This window comes from Belonocnema kinseyi, chromosome 6 (genome assembly GCF_010883055.1).
Source record: "Belonocnema kinseyi isolate 2016_QV_RU_SX_M_011 chromosome 6, B_treatae_v1, whole genome shotgun sequence".
Classification (NCBI taxonomy): domain Eukaryota; kingdom Metazoa; phylum Arthropoda; class Insecta; order Hymenoptera; family Cynipidae; genus Belonocnema; species Belonocnema kinseyi.
Window position 1 is genome coordinate 64,958,045 of NC_046662.1, and position 25,339 is coordinate 64,983,383.

Here is a 25,339-nt window from a genome sequence, read left to right on the forward strand (position 1 = left end):
AAAAAATTAATTCCAAACAAAAAAACAAAAGGACTTTCCAACCAAATAGTTAAGTTTAGTAATATAAAGCTACTTTAACAAATAAAGATTTATCGTTATTCAATTTTATAATGCAATTCAATCCAAAACAATAATCACACTCTCGAAAAACTTTCCTGACTTTAAAAGAAATTCCCTGATATTTTCAGGTATATAAAAAATCAGTTGTGAATAATGCTTACGTCAAAATGTCCACCCGATTGAAGATACTGATTCGCCCAAGCTGTGTCTTGACCAGTTAATTCTTTGGCGACTCCAGGTGCCATTACTGGAGGATAAACGCTCTGATCAATATCCCTCATCTCTTGTAACAAATGATCCATTTTAAAGGTCTGTGGATGGACCGAACTCTCTTCTAAAAATTGTTTGACGAGTTGATCTGAGTTCGTGGATTCGAAGGGTTCCCGGAGAGAAGGATTAAAAAGATCGTGAACTCCTTCTTCTTTCATGCCATGGTCTTGCACGAAATGCGAGGTGAACCGCATCAGAGGATTTGGCCCCCCGCAATCGCCTTCCACCAAGTCTCTGAACGCCATTGTTTTTTATCTGAGAAATTTTTTAAATAAATTCTATGAAAAGACTGTTTAGTAAGGAACCAATTACTGTAGACCACTAGAGTGCCTCATGACATCCTTTGTTTTTTATTTTCTAAAACCTTGAATCTGAAATTTCTTTCGATGAGAAAATTATTCCAGGGTGGCCGTTTTAATCGACGAAATAAATTCCCGGTTCACAAACATTTTTCACGGTCAATGAAATTTAAAAATCGAACTCTATTCTAAACATTTTGCCATTTAAAGTAATAAACAATAAAAAACAAATTAAAGCATTCAAAGTAAAATACTTGAATTTTAAACTCTTAAAATTAAAATTTAAGAGTTTTTCACTTTTATAAATTAAAGAGTTCAAAGATTTAGATTAAATTTCAAAAATATAAATCTACGTTAACATTTCCAATACTCTAAATTAAAGAATCAAACAATGAACTTAAAAATGTTAAAAATATATTATTTTTAGTAATTTTAATCTCAATCCATTAAAAATTGAAAAATAATTTTTTTTAAACTTAACAGATCTTAAATAAGAAGTTAAATTAGTTTTATTTTTAAAAGTTCAAGCATCCTTGAAAAGCTTTAAAATTTTATTTCAAAATCATAAGAAATCTAGAAGTGGTTTTAAATTTTTTCAAATTTACATTAATTTTAGAAATTTTTTCAGAAGTTTTAAATATATTTTAAAATGAATTTAATTTTTTTACAATTTTTAAAAAATCCAGACAATTTAAAAAAAATCCTTAAAATTTGAATTTATAAATAACAATAGAACATTTATTATTTTTAGAAAAAATTAGAGTAATTTTAAGAGATATTTAGAAGTTTTAAAAAGATTTAAATTAAATTAAAAACTTGAAATGATTTCGGATAATTTAAACGAAGTGTTTATCCACAAAATTTGGCTTTTCGTACCGAAATTTTGGTGCAAATACCAACAGCCGAATTTAAAAAAAAAATATTTTTGCAGATTTCAAACAAAAAATTTAGAGCCTTTTTAAAAATTGTGAAAGACTTCAAAAGTATAGAAATATGTTCTTGAGATTTTTAGGAAAATTGAAAATAATTTTCTATCTTGAAAAATCATTGTAACAGAAAATTTAAAAAGATTTAAAGAGATTTCAAAAATTATCAAAGAAGAACCTGGAAGATTTTAAGCATTTTTTTAATTCGCAGGATTTTCCAAAAATTGTAGGAAAAAATTGATTAATTTAAAAATATATTTAGAATTTCTGAAAAAATATATTAACACACTTCGTTTAAATTACTTGAAATCATTTCAAGTTTTTAATTAATTTTTAATCTTTTGAACACTGCTAGATATTATTTAAAATTACTCAAATTTTTTTACCAAAAGTGTGCAATTGTTATTTACGTGTCCAGATTTATCAATTTCACTAACAAATTAAACATTTCATAAATAAAACAATTAAAATTGTTTTCTTTTAAATACTTGGTTTCAATTTACTCGTCTTAAATGAACAATGAAATATTGCTAAATATTAAATACTTATTCTTTTTCTAAATTAAATAATATCAAATTAAATAGGTTAACAATTGAATAATTTAGACTCAAACAGTACTTTAAATTTAATAAATATCTTTAATTACGACTGTATTATTATGGAGTTATTTTTAAGTAGAAAATAGTTTATAAAGTTTCAAACGTACGTTAAAATTTTTAATGGCTAAACAAATTAATAGAAATAAAATATGTATTAATAAATTTATTGATTGAATTTAATGTAAAAAAGAATATAAGGGAAGGCCTAACATTTTAAGTTTAAAATATTTTGTTGATAAATCATTAAAAATTTTATTTAAAAATAAAATTATCGGAATAAATGATATATTGATATCAATTCTTATTAGGAAAAATTATTTATATTTACAGTTAAAAAAATACAACTCTTTTTATAAAAAATGTTCAACTTCAAATGCTTTTAATTTTTAATTGTTTAAATCTTGAAGACTGCACTATAATTATTAAAAAAACGGTTGAACTTTTCTTCTGAAAATTCGTAAAATTCCCGTTCATGAAATAAATTCTCTGTCATTTCCCGGTTTTTCCCGGTCCCAGAGAATTCCCGGTCATTTCCCGGTTTTCCCTGTTTCCTGGTCCAGCGGCCACTCTGGATTCGCTATTTTTAGGAATAAAAAATATATTTAGAGGTTGCTATGAAGTGCACAGCCCACAAAAAAAATTGAAAAAAGCTGTTAAGATTTCAAAGAGAGTTGTCGAGCCTGATTTTTCAATGAGATTTTCAATTTTTTATAAATAAACAAATGTGACGAAATAATAGCCATTATATCTATTTGATGTTCCCGGTGCTCGTCAATAACAGAAAAAGTGTCGAAATCGCCTAAGTTTCATAGAGTAACATTAGCTTAAGATGTTCCAATATTATATATTAAACAACATTTTTTATAAACAAATTATTTGTTGAAAAAATGTTTTCTATAATTTTCTATAAACATACGTTTTTTCTATTTATATTGCAAGAAATTGGAATGGAAATTATATGATTGAAAACAAATTTTTTCTTGCGCTTATAATTCTTTATATTATAAACAAATTTAATGAAAAAATGCAGTAATCAGGCATTTTTCGAGAGAAAAATTCCTTTTTTTATGTAGATTTTTATAAATTAGGAACTTTATGATAACTTGAACAAAATTTATAATTTTTTTATTAATCGTATGATTTCTGTAAACAAACTTAATCAACAAATGCATTAATCAGGCATTTGTCTACAGAAAAATTCGTTTTTTCTATGGCAACTTTTTTTAATTAGGATATCGAAAAAAAATTTTGTTCTGTCGACAGATGTCCCACTAATGCATTTGTTTAAAAAAAAACACAAAATTGATAAAAAAATTATCAATTTTGCTGAAGTTTTCATTAAGTTCCTAATTTAAAAAAATTTCCATGAAAAAAAACGAGTTTTTCTGTAGACAAATATCTGATTAATGCATTTGTTGATTAAATTTGTTTCAAGAAATCAAAAAATTTATCAACTTTTTACGAATATTGCTGAAATTGCCATGAAGTTCTCAACTGAAAAGACTGGCATTGAAAAAAAAACGAATTTTTCTGACGAAAAATGCCCTACTAATGCATTTGTTTATTAAATTCGTTTAAAAAATCATAAGATTAATTAATAAATTATGAATTTTGCTCAAATTTATCACAAATTTCCTAATTAAAAAAAATTACATCAAAAACAACGAATATTTCTGTCGAAAAATGGCTGATTACTGCATTTGTACATTAACTTTGTTTATAATATAAAAAGTTATAACCATAAGAGAAATTTCATTATATATGATTGTTTTCATTCAAATCTCTTGCAATATTACTTGACAAAAACGTATATTTATGGAAAATCGTAGGAAAATTTTTTTCAACAAATAATTTTTTATAATTTTTTTTTCTAAATTGTATAATATTGGAATATCCTTAACTAATGTAACTCTATACAACTTAAGTTATTTCAACAGTTTTTCATCATGTTTATTTCTTTATAAAAAAAATTGAAAACCCTCTTCAAAAATCAAGCTCAATAACCCTCTTAAAAATCTTATTAGCTTTTTTCAAATGCTTTTGTCCCAATCGGTGAATATTTGTGGGCTGTACGTTATTTTTAACAAAAAAAGTCATTTTTTTATCACTGTGCGGCCCTCCTTTAGGTACAGGACCAAAAACTTATTTTATTTTATTTTTTTGAAAATACATTAGCATAATTGAGAATTTCAGAAATACTCTAAAATAAATTAGTCAAAAAATGTTTATGGATGAAATTTCTGCATTTCAGAAAATGGAATAATTTAAATTGTATAAATTTAAAAACATTTGAAAATTCGACATAAAAAACTTCAGATTGACCTCTAAATATTTATTTGAACATCTAAAAAAAAAGGGGAATCATTTTCTATTAAAAAGAAAGAAATTTCAGATTTAATGTTCTAGAAAATCAAAAACAAAGGATTTCATGATGCACCGAACTACATATAGTCACTTTAAAATAAAATAATGTTTATAATAAGACTTATAATTTGAATAATTAGAATTTGGAATTTTACTTTCAATAAATAAGGAGCAAAAATTATTCTCAGTCGTAGAATTAAAAGAAAACTGATTAATGATACAAAAATCTATAATACGTTTAATACAGATTTAGTTTTAAGAGACATCACAATCCAAAGTGATTTTAAAAAGGGGTAGGTAGGGTAATTTTTTAAGAAAATAGGAGAATTATTTTCAATAAAATTATTGTATATTTTATTATGTATAATAAGTAAAAAACGCGTTAAATTTCTAAGATTTGAAGTAAAAAAATATTGTATTTTCAACAAAATAGTTTTATTTTTAACCAAAAAGACGAATTTTCATCAAATGAGTTGAGTTTCTCAGCAAAAAAGTCTAATATTTTATAAAATTTTTTACTTTAAAATCCAAAAAGACGAATTTTAAACGAAAAAGGTTATTTTGAACCAAGAAAGATGAATTTTTACATAAATAGTTAAATTTTAAAACAAACAAAAAATAATTTTAAACCATAATTTTTCAATTTCAAGACAGAGAAAAATGTTCAATAAAATTGTTTAACTTTTAACTTAAAAGCTGCATTTTCAACATATAAGTATGAATTTTCAGTCAAATGGGCAAATTTTCAAACAAAGAAGATTTATCTTCAACCAAAAACAGTCACATTTTCGACCAAAATGTTAAATTTTCAAGCAAAAAATTAAAATTTGTAATAAATCAGTTGAATTTCCAACGAAAAAGTTAATTTTCACCTAAGAAACATGAATTTTCAACAACGAAAAAAATTTTCAACTAAGCAGTTGAATTTTCAACAAAATAGTTGAAATTTGAAACAAGGGACCAATTTTCAAGAAAATTGCGGATCTTTTTTACCAAATAAATAATTGAATTTTCAAGGTGAAAAATTAATTTTTAACTAAATAGTTTAACTTCTAGGCAAAAGAGAACAATTTTGAACAAAATAGTTTAATTTTCATGTCAAAATGACGACTTTTTTAGAAAGCGGTTGAATTTTAAACAAAAAGTTACATTTTCAATCGAGAAAGATGAATTTTAATAAAAAAAGATTACTTTTCTACCCAAAAATATGAATGTTCAACGAAACAGTTAAACTGTCAACCAAAGAAGGTAAATTTTTAAACAACTAGTAAAATTTCCAACAAAATAATTCAATTTTCAACTAAAGAGTAGAATTTTTAACTAACTGAAATAAATTGTGAACCTGAAATTTAATAGTAGCCTTTTCTACAAAAAATAATTCACTTTCATTGAAAATAAAAGGATTATCTTATTGTGTCCTATGAATTCAGTTCGCAGTTCAGCGAATAAAAGTAAAAAATAGAAATTATTTTTTAAAAAGGGTAAAAGAGGGAAATAGGGTTAAGAGTGTGAAGCGTTTTTCAAATGTAGAGCAATTTCTGATATGTCCGACAATTTTCGTTAATTCTTATATGCTTGTTAAAATAATTGAATCTATTTTTGAATTCCATGCCTGACGATAAATATACTAATTATTATTAGTATTATAGTTAAATGATCGCTAGATGTAATTACTAATAAGGAATTTTTATTTGATATTAAAAAAAATAATAATAAAGAAAATATAAAAAGTAAAATATAAAGAAACCGAAAATTTGAAGAAGAAAAACAGTCTCTATGAGAAATGAGAAAAATTAAATGAATTAACTGTCATCACAGAAAATAAGTCTGGAGACGTTTACGTTTGATAATGAAAAGTAGGACAAGAATGTTTGGGAATTCTAATGACGTGTGGCAAACAAAAATTAAAAAATGTCATTCTTTATACAGAATTTGTTTAGAAATTTCTCAATAACTGTCCAAGCAACTTCGAGTTAACTTTAAAAACTACAAAATTTAATTTTTGCACTGATTTTTGACCAAAGGCATGTTTTTCAATATTTCAAAATAAAGTTTGCATTTTTTCAATTAAACAAAATTTCTCTCATCTAAAAGTTTGAGAACGAGATTAATTCTCATTTAAGTTTTTAAAAGAACATAAAATTTCATGAAAATCTCAAAAGTAGAACCGAAAATTTTCAAAAAAAGTCTGTTTCAGTAAAACATCCCAAATAAAAATGTCCACGTGGCAATCCAAGAAGATGTACAGGTGTTAAAAATATTTATGCAAATTTCTTTGATTTTTAAGGAGATATTTGTAGATGAAAATAACGTTTAAAGGTCACGTGGTATCCACGTGAATATTTGCACCAAGGATTCCAAACAAAAATATTGACCTGTCAGAAAAATAATTTGTCAAAAAGGAAATATTTTTATTTTGCATTTTTAAATTAATCTAAATCTAAAGTATAGTCTATTAGTCATGTGAAATTTTTTTGAATACTTTAAAGCAACATAAATCTTTCCAAACTTCCTTATCTGGAGTTTGATCTAATCAACCAAAACTGAGCTCAATACAAATAAGAATCGTCATCTTCAGCAGAAATAATTTCTCAAATAAGTTTTGTAATTTTACTATTGTCAATGGTTATCAAGTGAATTAATAATAAAAAGTTTAATTTAATTTAAAAATGTTATTGTTGTCTTGATTGAAAACGCCTAACTGAAAATTGACAAATGAATCGTTAAAATTCAAAAATATTGATCATACTGCTCCAAAAAGAAATTAAGTAAAACAAAGCAGAAGCAAAGCATTTATAAATCTAGACACCTTTTTATGTATTATTGCTGCAATACCAAATAAGCGACTCGTGAGAGGCTATTTTTCTTAAAGATTCAAGGTCAAATTTGATATGAAAATATTTACTTGCTGGAACATTCCTTTCAATTCTCCAAATTCCCGACTGATAAAAAATTGAGAAATTATTTGAGAGAATGTGTTAATGAGCACATTGTTTCATTCTACCATAGGAATCTTGAATTTTGTTTCGAAACAAAGGACCCTTTGTACTTTTTAGAAAGATAAAACATGAAAGATCACAGCTCCTGGAGCTTTCATCTTTAGTACGAGCAAGAAAAACATAAATCTTCGTTTGTCAAAATGAGTAAATGGAGTCTAAAAATGGAGAAAAAAAGTCATTTTGGAGCAGCATCACAACAAAATTGCGCAGACGGATGCAAGAGTGCATTTTGCGCAGTGTCAAAGTTCTGGGAAAGTTTACATTTACACTTTTGGAGCAACGTACTTGTGTTGGTCGAACGTCGAAGAGGGCGAGCGCAGAGCGAAGGCTTCCTCGAGGAATTTAATTGTGCGCCTCCTTAGAAATATGAAACCCAGTAGAGCAAGTGGATTGCGCTAAATGGTATTTCCTCTTCCTAACTGGTTTCGGGCGCGTTGCACCAAGTGCCATAACTCAATTTTTCATTACACCTCACTAAAGATGGACACGGGTGGCATGGATTCACCACGTACTGAAGTATTTCATTAATATCAGTGCATATATAATGATATAAATAGATTCGACTTTGGACACGTTCCTACAATATTTTTTGGGCTACACAAATTCCACATGAAAATGCACTCAAACCGGGGAAACACAAACACAACGCGTCATGTGATTCATGGTTGAAAAAAGTCCAAGAAAATCGTCCGCCCTAACCTCAAAGTGCACGGAAAAATCGCTCTTTAAAAAATCTCCCGAGCGCGTGAAAGTGCAAAAATATAAAATTTTAGAAAATGGGGAAACTCCTGTAGCAGCAGAGATTTTTTGATCGTCGTTAATAATTCTGGTGATAAAACTAACTCGACTTTTCCGAGGGTCCAAGAACCCTTTCGTCGGTTACGGGAAAATCTGTAGAGTAAATAGCCCGCGCATTTTTTTGTTTTCCTCTTTTCCACAGTGGAATTTCCGTGCAAAATGTTGAAAAAAGTATTTTAAAAATAGAAATAAAAGAAATTTTCGTACGTTTCGGTGAATATAGCAGGCGATGTTCGGATGAACTTTGCACCGAATTTCAAACGCGCCGCTACAAAGTGAGGTTGGAAAATTCGTTGTGGGTGCGCCTTGAGCTTTCTTTCTCCCTCTACCATCCCTCGCACTCGGCTGTTCGACATTTCGCGCCGAAGATATACACGCCGATTTTTGCACATTTATCTAGCGGCTTTTCCTGAAGCTGCATTCCCGCTGGTTTCCCGTTCCGGTAATTGTTTTCACCGGAATTAGATCCGCAAGAAAATTTTCTATCCAGTGCATAAAAAATAAGAAAACCGTCACTCGTGCAGGACGTGAAGAAGGCGTGAGAATCGGAAACAAAGCCTATATTGGAGTGCGTGACGCCTAAAGGGAAAACTGTTGTAAAGTTAATTTGTTCGGTACTTTTGTAACGGTTTTGGGAAGCTACAGCTTGGGAAAATTGAACCGCAAATCGTCATCTTGGCGAAATATGATGTTAAGACTTGTGAGCGTTTTTCGGTGTGTCCTGTGAATATTTCGCGGGAACCCCTACGAGGATAAACAGGAATGAGCTGATCGACAATATTTGCAGAAGAAATGGCTTTTACCCAGACAGTGCCCAAGTTGCTGGAGATCTTCCACACGACCAACTCCGTGGAGGAAAAATGCGCAGCCCTGCTTCATTTTCGGAGGTAAGATAACCTTTTGTAAAACAGCATTTCAGATTTTACTGATTATCGATTTTGGTAATTTTTATAAGGGGTGGTGGACGGGCGAAATATATAGCGTAAACTACATTGCAACATGGATTCGTTGAGGTTCAGATGATGTAAACAAAAATTTAGTAGCTTTTACATTCTGTTTGCGCACTTACTGAATTGGGAAACCATAAACGCTCAGATTTCTTTTAACGAAAAAACAAACACGCACGCTTGCCCGCGCGATTATTATTTTGTTTGTCTCTGACAATTTTTAATATAAATTATAACTTTAGGGAGTGTCTACACGCACCCAAAAAATCTGACTATTTGTACTGAAATTTCGATACAAGTATCTCTCTTTCCAGCTCTATACCGACCAATTTCGGTTATTTGTACCAAAATTTCGGTACACGTAGCTATGTCCATAAATTTAATTTTAATACAAAATTCTTGTATTTCACAGTATTTATGTTATTTAAAATAATATAAACAAAAACCAAGAACTATATTTTCCAAATATTGTAAATATTCTTTAAGATCTAATGATTCTTTATTAGCAATTTATATAAAATACTAATAATTTTCAACTAAAAAATCTGCAAACATAACAGAAAGTTTTGCATAATTTTAAATGTTTTTAAATAAAATGATTTTAATAATTGTTTTCCTCTTAAAAGAATTGTTTGTTACAGAATTGTTTATTTTTAAACTTGAATGATTTTTGTTTTAAAATGCCGATTTCTTGTGTAAAATTCAACATAACCTAGAATTCTTAAAAAATTAAGAATCTTTGAAATTTATAGTAAAATAATTAAAAAGGATTCAGATTCTAAATCTTGTTCAAATTGTAATAATTTTTGTTTTAAGTTACCAATTTTTTGTTAAAACGCTCGGTTCAACTTACAATTAATTATCTTTTAAATCTAATAACCCTAATGATTTTTCAAGCTTGTAAATTTTATTATTTTAAACAGAAATCATTAGGCTTTAGTCTAATGATTTTTTGTTTAAAAATACCAGTTTCAGGTGAAACCATCTAAAATTGTGGAAAAACAGAAATTTAAATATATTTAATCTAATGGTTTTTATTTAAAATAACCGATTTTCAATCTTGTTCAAACTAGAATTATGTTGGTTCAAAAATACTAATTTTTGGTCTTAAACGCTAACATAACAGTTATTGGAGATCAATATGATAATTTTTCTTTAAAAATACAATTTTCAGTTGAAACGAACATAAACAAAAGTTGTTCAAGTTGTTGAACAGTTGTAATTATTGTTTGAAATTTCATAACTTTTGAATACAATTTTCTCATGAAAAATGTTAGTTCAAAAATATTAAGTCTTCAAATTAATTGTTTGTTAATACCAATTTTCGGCGTTAAAGGAAAACATAATATAAAATTATTAAAATTTTCTAATTGTCTTTCAAATATGTATATTTTTAATTTTTGGAATACCAATTTAGGACGGCAAACAGTAACATAATTAAAAATTGTTCAAATATTTTAAATCTTGTTCAAATTATAATAATTTTTGTTTTAAAATTACAACTTTTCATATAAAATTCTACCATGACTTAAATTTGTTAAAAAATGTATGATCCACTGTCAAATATAATACCTTTTGAATAAAATTGCCAATTTTCGACGAAAAACACTAACACAATTTGAAATTGTTGGAGCTTGTAAATTTTATTCTTTTAAACAAAAAAAATTTTGTTTAAATTTAATTACTTTTTGTTTAAAGATACATATTTCAGGTCAGACTTGCGACATTATTGGTATTTAAAATGAAAAATTAGTTTCAACCAAAAACACTAGCACATAAGTCAGGATTTTAAAAAGATTCTGAATATTGTCCACATTATAATAATTTTTGTTTTAAAATATCTATTATTAGTATAAATCGCTAACCTAACTTGCAATTGTTCCAAAAATGCATCTTTAAACTTTAATGATTTTTTATTTAAAACTCTCATTTTCTACGAAAAACGTTACTAAAACGTAGAACTGTTCAAATATCACAGATCTTTTTCAAACTAATTATTTATGTTTTTAAATCAATCTTTCTTTTTTTAAATTAAAAATTCCAGTTTCCGACGAAAAATACTATCGTGATCCAACATTGTGGAAATATGTTTAATCATCGAAATCTAATAAATAAATCGATATAAATCGCTAACATAACCTAAAATGGTCGATAAAGGGAAATCTTGAGGATGATTTTTGTTTAACATTGCTATTTTTCGGTGCTGCATAACACAATCTAAAATTTTTACAAATTTGAAGTCTTCTTCGGAACTTTCTGATTTTATATTAAAATTCTTTTATAAAAATACCTATTTTTAGCGGAAATCACTATAATATGAAACAAGTATGTTTTTCATCGTTTATTAGATGTTTAATTTGAAAGTTCTAATATAATCGCGCAAGAGTAATCTAAAACAGAAGTGTTTCTCAATTTGCATAGTTTTTTTTTAAATTATTTTCCTTACTAAGAAAATTATTTGTTCATTTAATTTTAAAAATCAGGTTTTCTACGACAATGATTGCGAGATATTCGATATTTCGTTGCACCGCTTTTTCAGGTTTCATCGTTTATAATTTCATCGATTCTTATCTTTACACTTTTTTTCTAGGTCGGGATTTCAGGAGTTTAATAATGTTTTTCAATGTTTAAAATTTTTTCATCCTTTATGAAATCATTCGTGAAAGAATTATTTGTTTTCTCTGATTTTAGTTCCTGCCAACATTTTTCTTTGATGGTGTGGGTATGATACGTTTTTTGCGATTTTGATACACGTTTGTTCTAATCTAAATATTATTCATAATTCCGGAAATTCTTATCAAGTTTGTGTTTCTGATGTTTCCCGGGTGATCGTTATTTTAGAAATATATTGGCAGATGATATTTGATCTCGAAATGTAAGAAATTCAGAGATTTTCATATTTTGATATAAAATTAATGGCCGAATTTCACATTTTTTATACTAATTTTGCCGTGACATTAAAAAAACAACATATGTGGTAAATTTTAAAGTGTAATCGTTCATGAGTTTAATTTTACCACATGAAACAGTAACTTTATACCTCTCTTTCGTAAAATTACCACGTTAATCAATGGTATTTTTATTGAATTTTTACCATGGATTTGAAAGAATCCGGGCCGATTTTTGCAACTCATTTATATATTTAATAGATATAAATTGATTGAAAATGAAAACTGAATGACTCACCGAGACAAAACAAAGGATCTTATAATTTAAATCCAACTGAAAATCCAAATTTTGTTTCACAGCAATTTCGCTAAAGCCAAATCGCCAGAGGGAATAACAGAGGCCGATTTCAGCGCCTTGTATAAAATATTGGTCTCAGCGGACGACGCAAAAATACAACAGGAAGCATGTTGTACACTAAACATTATTTTGATGGACCAAAAATACACCAAGCCAAGTTTCTTTGAATCTGTTTTACAGATTGACACTAAAATTAGCAAGTAAGAAAATTAAAAACTAGCTTATTCTTTAAATTTTAAGAGTCAGCTCTTTTTTTTCTAATAAAAACGTTTTTTTCTGCATGACAACAGGCTTAGAGTTTTTTCAATTTTGGAAAAAATGGAGGACAATGCGGTATCAGTAGTTGCTAACGATCCGCAGATTATTAATTTCTATATTAACTGTTTCCAATCCATTGACGTAAAAACAATGCCGTGGCTGTCGCCGACTTTTTGCACAGATAATTTGCAAAAATTAGTTGCCTGCGAACAGAAACCACTGACTGAAGATGAGAAGTTGGAGGAGAAAATCGTTTTGCAGTCTTTAAACTTTTTGTCACGGATCTTTAGAAATGTCAAAATACTTTCCTCAAAACAAGTCCAATTGGTATGTAATTTCAATTTACCCTATTGATTTAACTTAATTTTTATTAAATTTTTTTCTGTAAATTATCGTGGGTTTAATTACACGGATTTTTGGTGTTCACTAAGATTCCAAATATTGCATGAAATTGCAAAAGATTTAATGGATTATAAAAAATTCATTATAGAACATAATTATAAGACAATCAGTATTGGAATAAAAGATGCAAAAATATTGAAGGAATTAATGAAATAAACTGTACACAGTAAAAATCTATGAATTTCCTTGATATGTTTAATAAATCTTAAAATTTAATTGAAATCCATATGGAAATCTTTCGGAATCGCTTGAAATCCCTTGATACTTTTTAGAGATATTTTTAATCTTAATATTATTTTTAATTTTTAATCTTTCAAATAATTGGAGGTCCTTAAAATCTTAATATTCTCTTCTTGAATTGGCGTAATCCCTTGAAAGAAAATTTAATTTATTCTGTAAATTATAAAGCATTTAAAATCCCTTAAATTGAAATGAAATTATACTTGTTAAATTTTATATTATTTATTTTTCAAAATTTACTAGAAATCCCATAATATATTTGAAAAACGTAAAAATGCTTTGAAATGTTTCGAAATCCGTGGAAATGTACTGATAATGTTGGAAAATTTTTTAAATTACGCGACATTTAAATTAAATCTGACGAAATCGCTTTATATCCATCCAAATTCTATGGAATTCAAATTAAATTAAAGTTCACTAGAAATTTTATGAAAATTTTGGAAATACTAAAAAAAAAGTAAAAACCCTGCTTAAATCCCTATAAATCTTTGAAATTCTTTAATTTTGAAAAAATTCCTTGAATAACTTTTTCATCACCTTGAAGTCTTTGAAATTACTAGAAGTCCCATTTAATTTATTTTCACAATTTCACTAGAAATATTCTGAAGTGTTTTTGAACTCCTAAATAATTATTTGAAATCCCTTGAAGTTTTTCGAAATTTCAATAAAATGCCGTGAAATTTCAAGGCTATTTGGCGAACTCGCTTAAAATTTATGGATATTCTGTGAAATTCAAATTGAATTAAACTTAATTCTTCAAATTATCTTTAAAAAACCATTTAAATATTTATAAGTCTTAAAATCCGTGCAAATTCTCTGGAATGTCTTGAAAATCCTTCAAATTGGTCGAAATCCTAAGTTAAATAAATAAGTCATTCGTTTATATTTTTTCTATTTTTGCATTACCGCTTTTAATATTTTTCCTTTCTATAGGAATCGTCCATGAACTACGTTTTCACTTTTTTTTTGGGAGGGGGGGGGGGTCTCATGAAACTGAATGCATTGTGTTTTTGGTAGAAAATTAATGTTTTTGTTTGAAAATTCATTTTTTTAGTTGAAAATTCAAATTTTTGATTCAGAATTCATGAATTCTGTTAAAAATTCGTAGTTTTTTTTGTCTTAAATTAATTTATTTCTTAAAAAAAAATTATTTGAAAATTAAACTTTTTGGTTGAAAATTCTGGAATTTGATTGAAAATTCGTCTTTTTCGTAGTCTTTTTGTTTAAAAATGCTTTTTTTTTAAGTTGAAAATTAAACTTTTTGATTGAGAATTCTCGAATTTTATTGAAAATTCGTCTTTTTGGCAGTAAATCAATGTTTTTTACGTAAAAATTTTAACTTTTTGTTTCAGAATTCGTGAATTTTGTTCAAAATTCATCTTTTTTCGTAGTAAATTAATGTTCTTGTTTAAGATTGCATATTTGTTTAGCTGAAAATTTAACTTTTTGGTTAATAATTCTTGAATTATGTTACAAATTCTTTGTTTTCGTTAGAAATTAATCTCTTTGTTTAAAAATGTATCTTTTTAGTTGAATATTCAACTTTTTGGTTAAGAATGGATGAATTTTCTAAATATTCTTTTTTTTCGGTAGAAAATTAATGTCTGTTCAAAAGTTCATCTTTTTCGTTAAAAATTTAAAAACTAGGTTTTACAGTTGAACTCCTTTTTTAAAAAATAGAAAATTTAATTTTCTTTCTTTCTTAAAAATTCAACTTTTTGGTTGAGAATTCTTGAATTTTATTGAAAATTCGTTTTTTTTTTGTAGTAAATTAATAATTTTCTTAAAAAATTAATCTTTTTTAGTCTACAGTTCAACTTTTTAATCGACAATTCTTGAATTTTTTATAAAAATTCGTTTTTTTTTGGGTAAAAAATTAATATTTTGTTTGAAAAATCGTCTTTTTAATTGAAAATTTAACAGCTTGGTTTTAAAGTTGCACTACTTTCTTAAAAATGCATTTATTTATTATTTTTTTGGTTAACGATTCAAAATTTTAGTTCAAAATTCATCAATATAATAAAAAGAATGCATCAATCAAAATTCAAAATTATCTTGGCAATTGTATAAGGTAGCCCTGTTATTGGTCCACGTATTGGCAGTACAGAAAATTCGTCATTTTGACTTGAAAGTTCAATAATTTAATTTAAAAAATCAACTATTTGGTGAAAAATTAGTTGGTTTTTTTTTCATGATTTAAAATTCTTGATTTGATTAAAAGTTTAACTATTCCATTTTTGGTTTAAAATTTACCCTTTTTAGTTAAAAAATTCAATAATATCCGGATTATCTGTCACATAAAATTCAGTTAGGCAAATTTCAAACTTACTCTTAAGATGACTTTTTGTAATTTTAATTGTTGATTTATTGCCGAAGTTTATATTTCACCACACGATCAGGTAGACAATATTGGCATATTGGCAACTCGACTTAATATAAACGCACGTACAAATCAATATAAGTGTAAAATCGGGTTTTACCTAAGGGCTACGTCAAAAATATCTCAAAATTGGTAACTTAGTTTATGGATGATGTCTTTTTTTCTATAATGATTTTTCTAGAATTACGAGAAAATTGATAAAAAAATCATTGTAGGAAAATCATTATAAACCTATATAGAATTTTCAATTTTAATTTCCTAGTGCGATTCGCTCGTCATGGACAAAGTCATAAGCTTGGCTTACATGGGTCTGAAAAATCAACGAGAAGAAGCTCTCAAACTCTTTGACGATGCTATCAAAGCCGACATGGGAATACGCGTACGGCACATGTCTCCAAATTCTTGGATTGCCTACAAAAAAATGTTACAAGACACTTACTCTGCGAGAATGTGTCTCCTTGTCGCCTCTTTTTATCCCGATTGGGCGAATCTCTGGAACAGTAGTATTGAACTTTTGGGAAGAGATCTTCATCGAGGAGCTGGACTGATCAACAATCTCCTGAGTGTCGAAGAGAAGGCTTTCAAATCATCAGATACCAACATTCGACGGCAAGCTTTCTATTCCTGGAAACTGCTCGTCGACAATTTTGCTCTTGACCCGCTGGAATTGGCGAGTGCAAGGCGAATTAAATTGCTCTGCGTACCTCTGATTGCGAAAAACAGCAAAACGGAAGTGATAGCATTCGCAAAGTTTGAAGTCTGGTGGCACTTGATTGTAAAGGTCTATAGCGATCTACCCAAGTTTGTCACTTCCGTTTTGGCTCCCTTTTTAAACTTTTGCTTTGGGCCCTTGGGTGACACACCTTTGCTATCGTCCACCCTGGAAATTGTCGCCTCTCCTGGCAAAAGGTTTCCGAAGACAAAGTTGGCATCGCTGGATACGTTACTGCAGCTGCTGGCCGCCAAAGAGGCAAATTTCGGTGTTTTTGTCCCGGTTTTGGAGGAGAGACTTCCATATGCTGTGACCTCCACGACTTTTGAAGAGAGCTACAAGACTTTTACGCATAGTGTTTTTGAGGCATTACTTATTCTTGGACAGTTTGAGGAGAAGGAAGTTCCGAATAGGAAGCGAATTGGCGCACTTTTATGGAGGAGTTTGCTTTCCAAGATTGAGGAGACGGCTGATGCAAAAAAGGTAGGCGATTATTTTATTTAGAAAGAGGCTTTGAAATGGAAAAGATGGAGTCTTTACAGGGCGTCTATCCAACCCGGAATTGTCAGGGAAATTTCAGGTTTTTTTTTGTCAAATGAGAGAATTTTTTCGAAAGCGTGCTTAATTTTTGTAAATTGCAAACTGAATTTGAATTACTGTGATTCTCCATTTGTAAAAGTAGCTTTATATTACTGTATTTAACAATTTTGATGAAAATTCTTTTTCTTTTTGGTTTGAACTGACCGTTTTCAGTTGAAAATTAAAGTTTCTGGTTTTGTTAATTTGTGTATTTTGTTGAAAATTCGTTCTGTATTGGTGTAAAATTAATCGTTTTGTTTGAGAAATCAAATTTTTGCTTAAAAATCCAACAGTTTGTTTGCAATTTTTTCTTGACCGAAAAAAAATTTCTTAATTGAAAATTCATCTCATTTTGTAAAGTCATCTTTTTTATTGAACTTAACTATTTTTGATTAAAAATTTTAATCTTTTTTTGTTGTAATATCAACTACTGCATTTTTTGTTGAGAATTTATCTTTTTGGAATACTGAAAAATTAACTATTCCAGTTGAAACTTGAACTAATTTGTTGAAAATTTGTTGTTTTTTGGCTAACGTTTTTTTTTTAACTAAAAATATAACTATTTCAATTGAATATTCCATAATTTTAGTTGAAAATTTATCTCTATCGTTGAATATAAATTTTTTAACTAATCAATTTTTTGTTAAAAAATGATCTATTTTAGTTTAAATTGCATGTTTTTTTTATAGAAATTAAGCTTCTTGCTTGAAAATTCAATAATATGAGTTGAAGATTCATCATTTCAGGTGAAACTTCATTGCATTATTTGAAAAAACAACTATTTAAAAGAATTTTATTTTAAAACTGAAAACTGTAATTTTATTGAAAAAGTGCATTTTTTAGTTGAAAACTCATATTTTTTAGTTGCAAACTCACATTTTTTGGTAGAAAATAATCTTCTTTGTTGAGGTTCATCATTGTAGTTGGAAATTCATCTTGTTTGTTTAAAATTCAACCATGCCAGTTGAAGATTGATCATATTAACTGAAAATGAAACTGTTCCAATTGTATATTTGATAATCTTATTTAAAAATGCACCTGTTTGGTTGAACATTAAATTTTTTAACTGAAAACTTAACTATTCAATTTTTGGTTATAAAATGATCAATTTTAGTTGAAATTTCGTGTTTTTTTTATAGAAATTAAGCTTCTTGCTTGAAAATTCAATAATTTTTAGTTGAAGATTCATCATTTCAGTTGAAACTTCATTACAATATTTGAAAATTCTACTATTAAATAAAATAATTTATTTTAAAACTGGAAAATGTAATTTTGGTTGAAGAATTATATTTTTTAATGAAAACTCATATTTTTTTGTAGAAAATAATCTTCTTTGATGACACTCATCATTGCAGTTGGAAATTCATCTTGTTTGTTTAAAATTCAACTCTTCCGAATGAAGATTTATCGTATTAACTGAAAATGAAACTGTTCCAATTGTATATTTGATAATTTTATTTAAAAATACATCTGTTTGGTTAAAAAGTTGTGTTTTAGTTGAAAATTCAACTCTTTTCTCAAAAGTTTATCTTGTTGTTTAAAAATTAATCTCTTCCAGTTGAAAATTTTGTTATGAGAGTTAAAAATTTATCACTTTGGTTAAAATTTTTTCTTATATTGAAAATGAATTTTTTAACCGGGAATTGAATTATTCCAGCTTTTGTTGGGCCCTGACATTTTCCAGTTAAAAATTCAACAATTTGGTTTGAATGGATTTTTTGGTTGAAAATGCAACTGTTTCGTTAAAAATTCATCTATCTTGTTGAAAAAGCAGTTATTTTGCTTGAAATATTAGGAATTTATAGCGGTTTACGCGTAAATTAAATTTAATATATTATTATGAAAAATGTTACCTGGTTTTTCTTCTGAATAAATTAATGTATTTGTTAAAAAAAAATTAGTTGAAAATTAAACTTTTTGGTTGATAATTCTGGAATTTTATTGAAAATTCGTCTTTTTGGTAGTAAATTGATCTTTTTGTTTAAAAATTAATCTTTTTTAGTCAAAAATTTAAGTTTTTTATTCAGAATTCGTGAATTTGGTTTAAAATTTATCTTTTTTCGTAGTAAATTAATGTTTTTGTTAAAAATTGCATATTTTGTTCTTGAAAATTCAACTTTTTGGTTAGGAATTCTTTTTTTTCGGTAGAAATTCATCTCTTTGTTTAAAAATGTATCTTTTTAGTGAAAAATTTAATAACTAAGTTTTTAGAGTTAAAATACTTTAAATCGTCTTTATGGTAATAAATTAATATTTTTGTTTAAAAATTATCCTTTTAGTTGAATATTCAACTTTTTGTTTAAGAATGCATGAATTTCGCTAAAAATTCTTTATATATATATATATATATATATAAAAAATTCATGTCTGCTTCAAAATTCATCTTTTTGAATCAGAATTTTTGAATTTTATTGAAAATTCGTGTTTTTTGGTAGTAAATTTAAATTAGTATTATGAAAAATGATACCTGGAAAAATCTGAGATTATCTGGAAAAAAAAGGAATTTTCAGGGAATTTTTTTCCGGAATTTGAGTAAACGCCCTGTTTTTAATTTTAAATTGAAGCTCGAGAATCTCGAAACTAAATATTGTTTTACTTGCAGGCTGTCATATACAAGGACGTAATTCTAGTCGTCACAGAAATTACACATCACATCTCGAATAATCCTTTGATAAAGAATCTTCTTTATGACGTCATTCTGATCTCTCTTGCTGAAACAGCAGCAAGTTTTGTCTTCTCTGATGACACTTTAACAAATTTAATCAAAGTCCTTTTAAACGAGATGAATCTGAATGAGCACAAAAAGTAAGAAAAATTTGTTTTTTTCTTCAGTCATCACAGTTTGTAAAATAATCACCCTTTTCACCTATTTTGAATTTTTTCATCTATTTCATGTAAAATTTTATTTCCAATTTAAATTTCAAATACATTTTTTTAGACCATCATTTGACCTGCCGGGCTTAATTTCAAGAAAAGTCTAGATAATGCTGTCAGAATTATTTTTTTATTTGAATATATAATTCTATGGGGAAAAATAGAGGAACCCGTATTTTAGTTTACTTAAAACTTTTTTTTAGATTTGTTACAATCATTCGAAGATTATCTGCGAATTATCAAAAATTTACAGAATGTTTTTCCAAGTGCAGTATTTCTCGAACGAGAGAAGGTTTTCGGATTTTTTTTATTCGACGTGAGGAATTTTCGCTCTTTCAATTGATCCCGAAAAAATTTAATAATTGTGAAAAATTTCAAAATAAAGGCCATTTTTCTAAAATTATGAAAGTACGAAAAAAACATTTTCGGGAAGACATCACCTTTTTATGTTTTACAATATTTTTAAAAAGCTTCTGTCCATATGAAAAAGGCATTCTAATAGTATGATTTGGACTCAATAAATTTAGAGGCCGGGTATTTTGGGAGCAAAATTTTATTTCCTTTCTTGCAATCGATGCAAGTTATTACAAAGAGTAAGGAGTTATTTTTTGTAGAACTTTTTTGAATAGTGTATTTTGAAAAACTTTTGGTCAATTTTTGAGAATTCGCTGGTAATCTTGGAGTGATTTTTACAAATCCAAAACAAAAATGATTAAACTAAAATACTGACACCCTTAGCCTGAATTTAAGTAAAATCGTCCCTATTTAATAAAAAAAAACTATTGTCAAAGTTATGAGTATTTACATTTTATAAAGGATGACAAAAAACTATCAAATAGTGTTGATGATATTTTAAGTGTGGTACTATTTAATCTAATGCAAGAATTTAGTTTTTCCGTCTTTCGCCTGATAGAGGCTTTAGTTTGTTTCTAAATCCGACGGGAACTTCTTGAAAGAACTTCAAAATAAACAAAATGTTAGTGATTTTTCTGAAATTTTTAAAAGCTAATTTATTACAAACTCTGGCAGTTTTCTATTGCTGTCGTACAAAAAAAACTTACCTGCATTTTGTCTTAAATTTTTTATTATTTTTTAAATTATTTTTTCACGACAATATCTTATCAACCGCTACCATAAAAAAAAACTTACCTACATTTTGTCATAAATTTATTTATTATTTTTTCACAAAAATATCTTTTCAACTGTAGAATGTCTTCATAAAATCATTTTTTGTTGTTAAAAAAAAGACAGTTTTATCCTGTACTATTCACATTTGAGTACAAAGTTTATTAAATAAGCGAGATAGGGAGAAACGCTAACAGACTATTTTTTAGGTATGTTTAAGATTTTATTTTTTCATTTGACTATTGTATGTCTTGTCGGTTTCAAATTCAATTTCTGTTGAAATGAGTCGGTGGGTATTTTTCCTATTTGATAATTATAGTATTACTTGTTTAACAAATGAAAATGGTTATAAATAATTTATTTACATGTTTATTTAACTTATAAAACTTTTTGTTTGTCACCTATTTTTGAAAAAAAATTACCTTTTCGCCTATTTAAGAAGAATGGTACTGTGATGACTGCTTGTTGATTTAATTTTTTGTTAATGAAAATTATATGAAAAATTTTTCTTTCAGAGAGTACTGTGAAGCGATAAAAAGGCTCCTGTTGCAAACTGTTAAATCAAAAAACGTGACTACCGCTCCACTAAGTAAGCTGCAGTTACTCAGTTCTGTATTAGAGAAAATACGAAATGCGAGACCTGGAAGTAGTAACACGTGAGTACATTTTGGAAAATCTGGATTTTTTACCCCCTCCCCCCCCCCTCTCTTGACTGAATAATCTGTCTTTTCTGAAAATTCATGTTGAAAAGTCGTCTTTTGGGTTAAATTCAGCTATTTTTTTATTAAAAATTAAAATCTTTTTTGGTAGAAATATCGCTTACCACATTTTTCGTCGTTCAGGATTCATCATTTTTTAAATACATATTTAATTACTTTTTTGGTTTGAAATTTATCTCTTCCGTTAAAAGTTGAGCTATTTTGTTGAGAATTCGTTATTATATTTTGTTTTTTATTGAACATTTTAATAATCCAGTTGAATTTTCCATAATTTTAGTCGAAAATTCATATTTTTTGTTAACAATTTAATTATTCTAGTTAAAGATTTATCTAATAGTTAAACATTTATAATTTTGTTTCGAAATTCAACTATTTTAGTTGAAAATTCAGTACTTTATTTAAAAATGAAATTTTCAATCCTTCATTTTTGGTTGTAAATTGATCTTTTTTAGTTAAAAATTCAAATATTTGGTAGAAAACTAATCTTATTTGAAATTTCATTTTTGTTTTGTTTAAAATTCGTATATTCCAGTTAAATATTCATAATTTTCTATAAAAATTCACCACTTTGTTTGAAAATGTAACTTAAAAAAAATTAGTTTTGTTTTTATTGACTTTTTTTATACTGAAATGCCTATTCCAATTGAATATTCCATCACTTTAGGTAAAAAATCACCTTTTTGTTTGAACAATAATGTTTTTAACTAAAAATTTAACGATTCATTTTTGGTTGAAAATTTATATTTTTCAGTTGAAAACTCATCACTTTATTTTAAAATGTAACAATTTAAACAAAAAAATTTTCAGTGAAAATGTAACAATTCACTTTTTGGTTTACAATTTACAATTTTTAGTTAAAGATTCCTCTCTTTTTCTAGAAATGAATCCTTTTATGTGAAAATAAGATATGTCGGTTAAAAATTAATTTGTTCCAGTTAAATATTCATCATTATTTGAAAATTCATCATTTAGGTTGTACTTTTTTTAACTAAAAATTTAATTGTTCTTTCTATTTGAAAGTTCCTTTTTATGGTTTTAAATTCAACTTTTATTCCAGTTGAAGATTCGTAATTTTTATTAAAACTGAAAATGTTGTACCTATTCCAATTGAATATTCAATCACTTTCAGCAAAAATTCATCTTTTTGTTGAACAATAATTTTTTTAACTGAAAAGTAAATGATTCATTTTTTGGTTGACAATTTATATTTGAGTTGACAATTCAGCTTTTTTGTTATCAATGTAATTATTGTAGTTAAAAATTCATCTGTTAGTAGACATTTTATCTTTTCGTGTTGAAATTCAACTATTTTCGTTGAAAATTCATCGCTTTATTTGAAAACGGAACCATTTTTTGAAAAACTAGTTTATTTGTTGGTTGAAACATTTTTTTAAATTGAAAATGTAACTTTACTTTTTGGTTGACAATTTATATTTTTTAGTTGAAAATTTCGCTCTTTTGGTAGAAATCAATCTTCTTGGTAGAAAATAAAATTCTCAGTTAAATATTAAACCACTTCAGTTAAATATTTACCATAATTTGAAAATTCATCAATTGGGCTGTAATTTTTAACTGAAAATTTAACTATTCCATTTTTAGTTGAATATAAATTTTTTTAATTGAAATTTCCTTTTTTTGGTATAAATAAATTTTCTTGGTTGAAAATAAAATTCTCGGTTGAAAATTAAACTGTTCCAGTTAAATATTTTATCATTATTTAAAAATTCATCAATTGGGCTGTAAGTTTTAACTGAAAATTTAACTTCCATTTTTGGTTGAAAAATTCTTTTTTTTAGTTAAAGATACTTGTTTTTTGTGATTGCTGTTGTTAAATGAATCTTCGTGGTTGGAAATTCACCTATTCCAGCTAAAGAGTCATAAGTTTAGTTGAAAATTTATCTTTTTTTTTTAAATGGAACTTTTTTTTACATTAGTTTTTTTTATTGAAATTGTTTTTCATATAAATTCTTTGCTCATATATTTTCTTGAAAGAATTAAGCTTCTTGTAAAATGATTTGATGAAACAAATCAATCCTTTCTTCGACCGTTGATATTTATTGATTTCAAATTCTTTATGTCTTGCGGTCCAATCGTAAATCGAAAAAATAAATATGAGTCAAAAAAACATGTTCTTCGAAACTCAGATATTTATTTAATAGAAAAACCTCCTTTCAAAACTTCCTGACGTTTCAGTACACATGCGTACCTTTTTCAAAGGTTCTTAAACCTGAGTTGATGGTAGTTTAAATAGTCAAACAGATCAATTTTCAGTCAAATAAAAAAAGGAACATTTGAGTCAATAGTTTAAAGAAATTAATTAAAATTCAGTCATTTTTTTTTTTTTGAAGTCAGCATCTCAGGTTTAAGAACCTTTGAAAAAGGTACGCATGTGTACTGAAACGTCAGGAAGTTTTGAAAGGAGTTTTTTCTATTAAATAAATATCTGAGTTTCGAAGAACATGTTTTTTTGACTCATATTTATTTTTTCGATTTACGACTGGACCGTAAGACATAAAGAATTTGAAATCTACGATTTGAAATCATTAAGCTTCTTGTTTGAAATTTCATATTGGTAGTTGAAAATTGAAGTATTTCAGTTAAATATTGATTAATTTGGTTCGAAAATAAATTATTTTGTTAAAAATGAATCTTTCTGTGGAAAAATTTGAGATACCGATAAAAAGTTTGGAATTGCCAGGGAATTTTTTTCCAGGATTTGAATAGACACCTTATTTATAAACTTTCTTTTTTTGTATTTAATTCATTTTTGTGTTGTGTTAATTTAATTAAAAATATTAAACTGTACATTTATTTGTTTCTAAATTAGAAATATGTTGGTTGAAATGTGGTGTATGCTAGCTGAAGTTTCGACAAAGTATATGGAAATTTGTCAACAAATAAACGAAGGGGACGCAGCCCAACACAAATTTACAACAATTGAAGCCATTTTGGCCTATCCCTTTTCCTATTTGTTTTTGGATGATCCAGCTCAGGTGAGTGGAGTTGTTTTTTAAACTCTAAATTCGTAATTAAACGTTTTCGGGGTTACAAAACCGGTTTCGATTTGAAAGTATCGTATAGGAAGATTTTTTTTTTTAGATACAAAGAGTTATCACCTTTTGGTGGAGCATGTACAAGCTCTTTGATTCACAAGCAGACTTTGAGCCGACCATCAAGCCCAATGAAATATTAATACAAACTTCAAACATGCTTAGAGATGCTCTCAAAAAGGAAAAAAGATGTTTCCCGCTTTTTGCTGGATGTTTAAATGTTTTAATCAGCAATATCAACTACCAGTCCTTACTCGGTAAGTTGAACTCTACTATGAGCAGGGTGTTTACCCTACCTGGCAATGCTGGAATTGTCAGGGAATTTTTATATACGAGGGTAGTTCAATAAGTCCTTAGAATGAAGTATAAAAACAATTTTTTTTGGGTAATTTTTTTTTTAATTTTTCAACATAATCTCCTTGGAGCTCTATACACTTGGTCAATCGCTTTTCAAGTTTTTTTAATCCTTCAGAAAAGTGCGTTTTCGGAAGT

General features: G+C 27.0%; 3 protein-coding genes across 4 annotated transcripts in view; 1 reads left to right on the forward strand and 2 right to left on the reverse strand.

The window, feature by feature from the left end:
• LOC117175426 (peroxisomal targeting signal 1 receptor) overlaps window positions 1–8,023 on the reverse strand; it is a 36,915-nt gene extending 28,892 nt beyond the window's left edge. The window contains exons 1-2 of the mRNA XM_033365133.1: window positions 7,803–8,023; window positions 222–585 (exon numbers count right to left, since the gene is read on the reverse strand). Of these exons, the coding sequence (XP_033221024.1) occupies window positions 222–575 (354 nt within the window). The 5' untranslated portion in view covers window positions 576–585; window positions 7,803–8,023. The remainder of the gene's footprint in view (window positions 1–221; window positions 586–7,802) is intronic.
• LOC117174049 lies at window positions 7,803–8,719 on the reverse strand. 2 transcript variants are annotated; one of them, XM_033362699.1, is made up of 2 exons: window positions 8,523–8,719; window positions 7,803–8,028 (listed from the first exon to the last, which is right to left on the reverse strand). In XM_033362699.1, exons 1-2 carry the CDS (start codon window positions 8,705–8,707, stop codon window positions 8,019–8,021), a joined length of 195 nt encoding a protein of 64 aa, XP_033218590.1. In that variant the 5' UTR covers window positions 8,708–8,719; the 3' UTR covers window positions 7,803–8,018. The 2 variants fall into 2 exon arrangements, with proteins under 2 accessions (XP_033218590.1, XP_033218589.1); XM_033362698.1 differs by having other exon boundaries at window positions 7,803–8,408.
• Window positions 8,720–9,087: 368 nt separating this feature from the next.
• LOC117174046 (telomere-associated protein RIF1-like) overlaps window positions 9,088–25,339 on the forward strand; it is a 37,570-nt gene continuing 21,318 nt past the window's right edge. The window contains exons 1-8 of the mRNA XM_033362695.1: window positions 9,088–9,202; window positions 12,511–12,708; window positions 12,799–13,093; window positions 16,051–16,983; window positions 19,682–19,884; window positions 21,594–21,734; window positions 24,625–24,790; window positions 24,897–25,104. Of these exons, the coding sequence (XP_033218586.1) occupies window positions 9,108–9,202; window positions 12,511–12,708; window positions 12,799–13,093; window positions 16,051–16,983; window positions 19,682–19,884; window positions 21,594–21,734; window positions 24,625–24,790; window positions 24,897–25,104 (2,239 nt within the window). The 5' untranslated portion in view covers window positions 9,088–9,107. The remainder of the gene's footprint in view (window positions 9,203–12,510; window positions 12,709–12,798; window positions 13,094–16,050; window positions 16,984–19,681; window positions 19,885–21,593; window positions 21,735–24,624; window positions 24,791–24,896; window positions 25,105–25,339) is intronic.

What these genes read in the sequence shown, in the direction of transcription:
- LOC117174049 (XM_033362698.1), bottom strand. Translation starts at nt 8,707, where the DNA reads ATGTGCAAAAATCGGCGTGTATATCTTCGGCGCGAAATGTCGAACAGC. An exon ending in CCTGCTATATTCACCGAAAC is followed by an intron (nt 8,409 to 8,522) that starts GTACGAAAATTT and finishes TTTACTCTACAG; the next exon opens with ATTTTCCCGTAACCGACGAA.